Raw genomic sequence first — 10,465 nt, 5'->3', positions numbered from 1 at the left:
CCATCATGTTCTGGGTTCCTCCAAGAAATTGGCACTCAGTGCAGCTTGCCATGTTGTGACAACTAGCTCTCATTCCTCTCTTTATCCCCTTTCTCCATTTTTGGCTGCAGATGTTTGTTCTACCTTGGTTAAGCATCCTGCATATTTATATAAAAAACAGGGGCTACAAATAGGCCAGGTTTAATAAGCATTGTATTCTAAATATAAATTCACTAATGCACCATGTGTTTCTTATATCCTCTGAGACATAATTTCACACTTAGTAATACAAGAGCATCGTTTACTCACTGAGTGGCTGTGAATGATCATATGAAGTGCCATAAGGTCAAAAGCAGGATTGCGTATTTAATGCAAAATTTAGCAGGTAGTGCATATAAACTAAAGAAAACAGGTATAACATGAAAAATATTTGACAGCAGTGCATCTGCAAAAATACAGTGGTAGTTTCATTTGGATGTTATACTGTTACACCTGGGTTTTTTTAATGCATTTTTACAAACGATTCAAATGATGATCTAATATAAAGGGTTATACCAGGTTCATTTACCATGCTTTATCCTGTTGCATATGTAAGGTCAAGTGGCACAATCTATGACAGATCAGTGAATTTAACTAATGCCAAGTTCACACTACACGACTTTCAAGTTGTTCAGGTCGCTGTACAGTTCACACTACACAACTGGATCTTCTGAACTTGGGAGTCTTTTCAGTCAATGTGGATTCCACACTACACGACTGATTGGCGATAGGGGGTCACACACTACACCATCTATCACCATGGGGAATCGCCGACGAGTCTATCTGGTCTCCCAAACTACGTTTTGTCAAGGAAGCACACGCGAGAAGTGACCAGGGGTTTAAAATATAAATACATTTGAGTGGATTGGGCTACGCGACCAGCAGGGATTGTCTGTTCTGTAGTGAGTTGGAGGTTAATAAATATTTTTTGCAATGCAGCGTGGGTATTATGTTTTGTCGAGAACAGTAAGGTCACGAATACTGTAAAGCTTGTGTGTGTGCTGATGTATTTTAAAACTATATTATGCCCCTGTCCCACGTTTTTACAACTTCTTCCTGGAGATTCCCCTCACCCTGTATATTGCGTTCTCATTGGCTATACAGTAGTTCAACACCGCACTCATTGCCAGTCGCCCGACTGATCCAGATATTTAGCATGCTAGATATTTTTCTAGAGTCTGCGAGTGCTTGGTGAGCATTTCAGATCGAGTTGTTGAACAGTTTACACATAGCGATTGAGAGCCGAGTTTCGGTCGCTGAATGAATGCTGAGTTGCCTCCGAGCTGCCACATATAGCGCCGACCAGTCGGCATTTTCAATTCTGATTCATTTCTGATTAGTGTTAGGGGAGAATTTCAAAGGCTAATACTAACTCTGAACAACCCTTAACTGATTAGTATCATATACTTACCAATACAGCATTGTGTTCTCTATTAAAAAATAACACAGTATAGAGATGCATGGAGCTTGTGCAAAATAACTTGAAGTAAACTAAGATGTCTCTCTCTAATTTAGTGATTTAGGATTTAAAAAGCTTTCAGGCGCCCAGGTGGTGCAGCGGGATATTCCGCTAGCACACCAGCGCCGAGATTCTGAATTCCTTGGTTTGAAACTCGGCGTTGCCATGGGTTGGATGGGCCTCATCTAGCTGGCATAATTGGCAGTAGACACGTTTCTGCTAGGGCGGGATGACCGGACTATGTGGGTGGGGTCTTCAAACGCTGTGTAAGGACCCTGATTGGAAGATAGAGAGGCGTCTGTGCAGAATGCATAGGTGAAAAAGGGTTCCGCTAAGGGCTGCGCACGGGTCGTTGGAGGCATGAGCAGCAATATATCCACCTCGACTGCAATCAGGGATCCCCCAGGAGCGGAAGACAAATTGACTAGGCTAAATTGGGAGAAAAATGGGAGAAAATGCATTAAAAATAATGCTCCAGTCCCATTATTACCAAATATAGGAACTTAGGAATCTAAATGTATGCAAGTCTAATTGCTATATCTTAAGGCCATCAAAAATTAACAAAATTTGTTGGGATCAGTTCCTGACAGAGATGTTCACAAGTCACAAAATACGAGTCCGAGTCAAGTCACGAGTCTTTAGGCTAGAGTCCGAGTCAAGTTACGAGTCAATATAATATACACAAAACATATATTGGAAATGTAGCGTAGAAATAAACAAATAATATATAAGTTCAGATAAAAAACAACAGGTTAGCAACTGTATTTTGCCGTTTTACTTAGTGCCTTTACTTTCCTAGTCATTGTGCAAATGAATGTAATTTCTGTAACAACAAGGTACCAGTTAAAAGCTTAAACTGACGTTTTGTTTTCATTGCAAATCATGGCAAAGCAGCCAAAATCCAAAACAGCAAAAAATTATAACCACTGTTTACCTTAGCTAATGTTGTTCCAGATGCTATTAACTTTATAACCGTGTGTTGTCCCATTAGGAATATAATCCATTATTTTGTAAATGTTCTTTTTAAATGTAAACTTTTCCCGGTTGTGAAGTAAAACACTAACTCGTTAGAAAGCCAATCAAGCGTTTCATTGACACTTAATCTGTGTGACGCTGCAAACTAAATACAAATAACAGCATTTCTTACTAAAGATTTTAACCAGAAGGTCTGATTGGTTCAGAAAGCGGTTCTTTCAATCATTAGCACAAATTCTGTAGGAGCGTTCCATTCACATTAGCTGTTACTGTGAAGTGCACTACAAAGGGTATTCCACCATTTTAAGTGAGATTCATATCCAAAGGGAGTAGGGAGCGTTGCTTCATCACTACACCGGAAGCTGGCTGGAACATTTACCCATTGCATGCGTTGTGGGTTAAGACAGCCGGAGCGTTATTACAGAGCAGAAAATGACACGATCAGAATGATGTCGGATCATATATATATATATAATTGTCACACGTAACTAATGTTAACACATACTGACTTCTAAAGTCACTGTGTGTGCGACTTACGTGCGACTCGGACTTGAGTCACAGACTCGATTCCCCATCTCTGGTTCCTGAAACTATATTAACCTGAAAACTGTCCACATGGATTTAGAAAGTGCTAGTCTGAAAACACCGTTCACCAGCAAGACGAAAGTTTGTTTTACTATTTGTGTGAGTATCATACTAGAATTTTTAACATTATTCTTCATCTTGCTTGTGTCTTGGTGAACAGTGGATTAATTCAAGCCATTTTTGCGGCTAAAAGAGTGTAAAGTATTAAAATTTTACTCAAAGCCTTTAGGTAGGCCGTGACCGCTTCCTTTGGACTTCCTTGGACTTCTTTTGGAAGAAGGCATTAGTGTCTTTAAACTCATGTTGCAGCTACAGGGAAGGAAATGTTAAACAGAGCTATGGTAATATTTCCATAAGTGATAAGTTATTAAAGATGTAATACTCTGATTGTGCATGTCAAGGACAAATCAACATAGCCTAGATAAAAATGAATACGCAAATTCCAGCTCATCTCGAGCAAATTCAATTTAATTAATGCATAAAGTCAGTAGCAAAACATTTTTCTCATCATTTCACTCCCAGAGCTATTACACATTATTATTGTAATAAGATTGGGTTGCAGTTATTTGTTTGCCAGTCTGCATTTGTAATCAGCGTGGTTGACAGTCATGAACATTCCTGTCTCTTGGTAATGTGACATGCAGGGGGTTCAGGGAGAGATTTGTTGATGATGAAATGGAGGGTAAAGTGTGTGGTATGAGGGGTTTCCTCTTTAACAACCCAGTGCAGTGTTTCTGGACAGCGCTCCCAAGGGAGCCGAATCACCCACAGCTTGGGGTTAATTGCACCACTGGAGAGAAATGCCGTCTCTGATTTGGCGCATGGTTGAGAAGGCGGTTTGTGACAGGCTATGTCGTGTGCTGGGGAGAAAACGAAAGGGAAAAGAAGAAGCAGCCTGCGGAGAGCATCAGCTGCTTTATAAAGCAACTAGACAGAAAGAGACTCAGATTTGAAATGACTTCTGGATATTTCCACTTTCATTTACTGATCTGTAGTGAGGTGTAAAAGATGAAAATGGATATTATGGTACTAGCATTGCAAAACTGCATTTTTATAATTGGTTGCTGCTATTACATAATGTATTTCACTAAATCTGCTATTAGCTCCAAATAACAATAACTGATATTGCCAGGTTTTTCATATCTGTCCATTATATAAAGTGTGCTTAATTAAAGGAGAATAGGATGCCTTGGGCAAAATGGGAAATAAGATTAATTAGTAATTTTAAGTGGCAAAATGTAACAAAACATTAATAAATAAATAAATAAATAAATAAATAAATAAATAAATAAATAAATAAATAAATAGCAGCAGTAACAGTGATGCTCGGGTGGTGCAGCAGTCTGTTATTCTAGCCTACCACCTCTGAGATCTGGATTTGAATCTTAGCAGTGCTATTGTCTAGTATGTTGGGGAGGGTATTCCTGCTTTGCCCCCAGTGCTTCCCACCAGACCCACCACAACTCTGACCAAAATAATACATTTAGTACAAATAATAGCCAGATTTATGTAGTTTCATTAACATTTACATTAATGTTAATAACTTACTTAATAACTTTAAGAAAACGTTTGACTGATTAAGCTACATTATTTTGTAGGGTAACTTGTAGTTTTTATTATTTATTTATTTATTTATTTATTTAATTTTTTAATGAGCTTGGCCATTACTGAAAACTGTAAACCTTTCCATGCTCCTACCATCTGATAATAAGTCTACAAAACTAAACTGATTTAAAACTGATTGATCTTCATCCCTCACACTCTACCTCACTGATCTATTGAACCTGTAGAGGGTGGTTCCACCCGCTTCAGCATGCCCAGCAGGGTGACCACAGTGCATCTGTCATGGTTAAATTCTCCCCTCAGCGATCCGGGCAGTAATTAATTTCTATGTTTAACCGGGAGGCAAAACGGCAGCATCCTGGGACGTGGCGCATGACACCAACCTGCGTCCCGGATTCTGTGGATTAGGATAATTAGCCCCTGGAAGAGTGGGTAGACAGATGGAGAGAGGAGATGATGGTGTCCATACCCATCTCCCTCTTTTTCTCTCAGCTGAGATAAATAGGAGCCGTTTCCACAGTAACCGGGAGGCTCGGCATGCCTGTGCTACAGTCAGGCATTTTGGGCTTTGCGAGGGTCTTTAGTTTGTGGGCAGATTGTTTTTGACTCGAACTATTGCAAAGTATTTACAAGGGTATTAAATGTGCTTTGTCTTTGTCTTTAGTATGATTTTACATGTGTGTATAAGTGTGTATACAATATAGAGTGACCTCTATTTGAGCTAGAACTACAGCCACTCTTTTGAGAAGGCTTATTTTTTAATTTATTTATTTATTTATTGTGCATTGTTTCCCAATTTTCCTCCCAATCTAGTAGTATCCAATTACCCGATTGCATTACACTTCCTCTCTACTGATGCTGATCTCCACTTCTGATTGAGGAGAGCGAGACTGACACACGCCCCCTCTGACACGTGTGCAGTACCGACTGCATCTTTTCACCTGCATGAGGCGAGTTCATATGCAGATCAGCTTTGTGTACGGAGAGACACACCCTGATCAGTGCATTATTCCTCGACTCTATGCAGGCGCCAACAATCAGCCAAGCAGGGGTCGTAATTGCATCAGTTATGAGGGTTCTATCCAGCTTCCCACCCCGTATGGACAACTGCCAATCGTTGTTCATGCAGCCACCCTGCCCAGCCGGATGGCAATGCTGGTGGCAATGCTCTGGTGAGCCACCTGAGAGGCTTTGAGAAGGCTTTTTAAGACTGAAATATGTCTAAGAGAATTTGTACCCATTTAATAACCAGAGCATTTGAATCGCTAGACACTGATGTTGGTCATCTGATCTTACAATTCATGCCACAGTGCAGGCTACTGGAGTTTTTCTTCATGTCTTTATAGACTTTACCTTGAGCACAAGGTCACAGTAATGCTGGAACAGGAAAGGACCTTCCCTACATTAAGGCTGCAATATTGAAATCATATAATTTTCTTTATATAATTGATTTATCGCAACTATAAGCAATTGTTCTGGCTAAAAAACACACATGAATTCAAAAATCAGTAGGTAGTCTCAATAGTTTTGTTCATATAGTGTACAGTATGTGTGTGGTATGTGGTAGGTCAGAGCGAGCTGTGTGACAGCGGCATGGTTCGGCCTCCAGACTCTCTCGGGCTCTTAATGAAAAAGAGAGTGGACTTGTTGCGAGCCATCGATGCAGAAAACAGATTAACTCAGCTCAGCCACAGAGGCACAAGAGAGCGTCTTCAATTCAGCCCCGGCCACGGAGAAGCCAGCTGGGTTTATAACTCCGGCATCTCTGGGCTTGTCTGTGGTGTTAAATGAAAGTGCTCCCACTAGTCTTGTCATAGAAAGAGCAGTCGGGTCACATGGGGAATGTCGGCACCTTGCATTGGCATTTTCATTTGTCTTTTCCATCTAGGTTGTATAAGATGATGAAAATGTCTGGCATACAAACTGTACAGAATTTTCAAAAACAGTCATGTCATATTAAATAATGCACAATGTGTCAACTGAACAAAACGTGACATGAAAATTTTGGGTGTCAGTGGTACAGACAGTAACATCAATCAATGGGAAACCTGGTTTGATTGGTCGCTCCTTGTGCTGTCTGTAATTGAATGTCTTAACTGGCATGCAGGTTTTTCCACTGCTGAAAGCTCTATAATCACAAATACATTTGTGACACAGCCTTCTGGTTTCTCATAAATTATTATGATTAACCGTAACGTCAGAATTCTCTTTGCTCATACACCGATCAGCTATAACATTAAAACCACCTCCTTGTTTCTACACTCACTGTCCATTTTATCAGCTCCACTTACCATATAGAAGCACTTTGTAGTTCTACAATTACTGACTGTAGTCCATCTGTTTCTCTACATACTTTGTTAGCCCCCTTTCATGCTGTTCTTCAATGGTCAGGACCCCCACAGGACCCCACAGAGCAGATATTATTAGGTGGTGGATCATTCTCAGCACTGCAGTGACAATGACATGGTGGTGGTGTGTTAGTGTGTGTTGTGCTGGTATGAGTGGATCAGACACAGCGCAATGCTAAAGTTTTTAAATACCGTGTCCACTCACTGTCCACTCTATTAGACACTCCTACCTAGTTGGTCCACACTGTAGATGTAAAGTCAGAGACGATCACTCATCTATTGCTGCTGTTTGAGTTGGTCATCTTCAAGACATTCATCAGTGGTCACAGGACGCTGCCAATGGGGCGCTGTTGGCTGGATATATTTTTGGTTGGTGGACTATTCTCAGTACAGCAGGGACAGTGAGGTATTTAAAAACTCCAGCAGCGCTGCTGTGTCTTATCCACTCATACCAGCACAACACACACTAACACACCACCACCATGTCAGTGTCACTGCAGTGCTGAGAATGACCCACCACCCAAATAATACCTGCTCTGTAGTGGTCCTGGGAGAGTCCTGACCACAGTCAGTAATTGTAGAACTACAAAGTGCTTCTATATGGTAAGTGGAGCTGATAAATTGGACAATGTGTGTAGAAACAAGGAGGTGGTTTTAATGTTATGGCTGATCGGTGTATGAACAGGACTAGTTTGACTGCATTAATATAAAAAAGCACAGCGTTTTCCTGTAAAAGTATTTTATGCTAGTGGAACATGGGGGACACAGTCCAGAGTCAGACGATTACCTTTATATCACCTAAAGGATGAAGTGCAAGGAATAGTCCTGGTTCTACAATCCACTTATAAAGGCTATAATAAAGTTAGTAACTAATCACACAACATTGAGAATGCATGGGCCTGGGTCTCTAGTGTATAACAGCCTTATCAAACATCAAGCTTGTTTGACTGTGGACAGTGTCACCTATATTTTAGCAGCTTCTAATTCAGGGCAAAAGGTTTAATTAATGATTTAGACATATAAAGTGACTCAAAAATGTCTTCCCTGACTTGACAGGAGACAACTGTTCCATGATCTTTTCAACAGATGCGGTCTTAATGTCTTTGCATACTTCTTAAAGCTTATTGTAAGACTTTGTGGGATTAATTCCCAGGTGGAATGGTGCGAGTCCTTTCTGTGTGAAGTTTGCATGTTCTCCCCATGTCTGTGTGGGTTTCCTCTGGGGCTCCAGTTTCCTTTGACAGTACAAAGACGTGCACGTTAGATGAATTAGAGATACAAAACTGGTCATGATGGTGTTTGACACTGAACTTGAACTGATGAATCATGTGTGACCAGTAACTACCTGGAGTTATTAAAAGCAGGTATCAAATTTGTGCATGTTTATTTATGCTAGCCCTGATCAGTGCATACCATCCTTTATGTATATGGGGTAGGTTACATACTAGTAAAAAATAAATAAATAAATGTAATTACTAGTTTTCCAGTAAACACTGCATTGCTGTACAGGTGAACATATTTGCAAATACAGTGTATCACAAAAGTGAGTCCACACCTCACATTTCTGCAGATATTTAAGTATATCTTTTCATGGGACAACACTGACAAAATGACACTTTGACACAATGAAAAGTAGTCTGTGTGCAGCTTATATAACAGTGTACATTTATTCTTCCCTCAAAATAACTCAATATACAGCCATTAATGTCTAAACCACCGGCAACAAAAGTGAGTACACCCCTAAGAGACTACACCCCTAAATGTCCAAATTGAGCACTGCTTGTCATTTTCCCTCCAAAATGTCATGTGACTCGTTAGTGTTACTAGGTCTCAGGTGTGCATAGGGAGCAGGTGTGTTCAATTTAGTAGTACAGCTCTCACACTCTCTCATACTGGTCACTGAAAGTTCCAACATGGCACCTCATGGCAAAGAACTCTCTGAGGATCTTAAAAGACGAATTGTTGCGCTACATGAAAATGGCCAAGGCTACAAGAAGATTGCCAACACCCTGAAACTGAGCTGCAGCACAGTGGCCAAGATCATCCAGCGTTTTAAAAGAGCAGGGTCCACTCAGAACAGACCTCGCGTTGGTCGTCCAAAGAAGCTGAGTGCACGTGCTCAGCGTCACATACAACTGCTGTCTTTGAAAGATAGGCGCAGGAGTGCTGTCAGCATTGCTGCAGAGATTGAAAAGGTGGGGGGTCAGCCTGTCAGTGCTCAGACCATACGCCGCACACTACATCAAATTGGTCTGCATGGCTGTCACCCCAGAAGGAAGCCTCTTCTGAAGTCTCTACACAAGAAAGCCCGCAAACAGTTTGCTGAAGACATGTCAACAAAGGACATGGATTACTGGAACCATGTCCTATGGTCTGATGAGACCAAGATTAATTTGTTTGGTTCAGATGGTCTCAAGCATGTGTGGCGGCAATCAGGTGAGGAGTACAAAGATAAGTGTGTCATGCCTACAGTCAAGCATGGTGGTGGGAATGCCATGGTCTGGGGCTGCATGAGTGCAGCAGGTGTTGGGGAGTTACATTTCATTGAGGGACACATGAACTCCAATATGTACTGTGAAATACTGAAGCAGAGCATGATCCCCTCCCTCCGGAAACTGGGTCGCAGGGCAGTGTTCCAGCATGATAATGACCCCAAACACACCTCTAAGACGACCACTGCTTTATTGAAGAGGCTGAGGGTAAAGGTGATGGACTGGCCAAGCATGTCTCCAGACCTAAACCCAATAGAACATCTTTGGGGCATCCTCAAGCGGAAGGTGGAGGAGTGCAAAGTCTCGAATATCCGCCGGCTCCGTGATGTCGTCATGGAGGAGTGGAAAAGCATTCCAGTGGCAACCTGTAAAGCTCTGGTAAACTCCATGCCCAGGAGAGTTAAGGCAGTTCTGGGAAATAATGGTGGCCACACAAAATATTGACACTTCAGGAACTTTCACTAAGGGGTGTACTCACTTTTGTTGCCGGTGGTTTAGACATTAATGGCTGTATATTGAGTTATTTTGAGGGAAGAATAAATTTACACTGTTATATAAGCTGCACACAGACTACTTTTCATTGTGTCAAAGTGTCATTTTGTCAGTGTTGTCCCATGAAAAGATATATTTAAATATCTGCAGAAATGTGAGGGGTGTACTCACTTTTGTGATACACTGTATATGCCAAATGTTTTATTATACCTACATCTATAATAAAGTAAAAAGCTAGATTAGCTTTCAGAAAGGTACATTTCCTACCTCATTTCCAGCTACTGCTTATTTGCATCAGTTTGGACCCCTGTGCTTGCTTAATATACTGTCATGTTGAGTTATTCTTCCAAACAGAGGCCAGATATGAACGTAAAGGTGTCTGTTTTTAAAATGTCCATTACCACTCTGACATTTTTCACCCGCCCGGCAGGAAAGCCCATTGTCTTCTGAGCCCTGAGAGACTGTCGCTCTGACAGATGGTGCGTTACCATTTGTTTAGTTTCCCTTCTCCTCAGCAGAAAAGCCAGGAGAAC

At 41.1% G+C, this 10,465-nt stretch overlaps 1 protein-coding gene across 1 annotated transcript in view; it reads left to right on the top strand.

Annotated features, from left to right (window-relative positions):
* The first annotated feature begins 6,193 nt into the window (after window positions 1-6,193).
* Window positions 6,194-10,465, top strand: part of grik3 (glutamate ionotropic receptor kainate type subunit 3) — a 128,669-nt gene continuing 124,397 nt past the window's right edge. Inside the window, exon 1 of the mRNA XM_062992314.1 lies at window positions 6,194-6,346. Within this exon, the coding sequence (XP_062848384.1) occupies window positions 6,194-6,346 (153 nt within the window). The remainder of the gene's footprint in view (window positions 6,347-10,465) is intronic.

This window comes from Trichomycterus rosablanca, chromosome 3 (assembly GCF_030014385.1).
Source record: "Trichomycterus rosablanca isolate fTriRos1 chromosome 3, fTriRos1.hap1, whole genome shotgun sequence".
NCBI lineage: Eukaryota > Metazoa > Chordata > Actinopteri > Siluriformes > Trichomycteridae > Trichomycterus > Trichomycterus rosablanca.
Note: the sequence above shows the minus strand (reverse complement) of the source record. Positions and strands in the feature narration are given on the sequence as shown.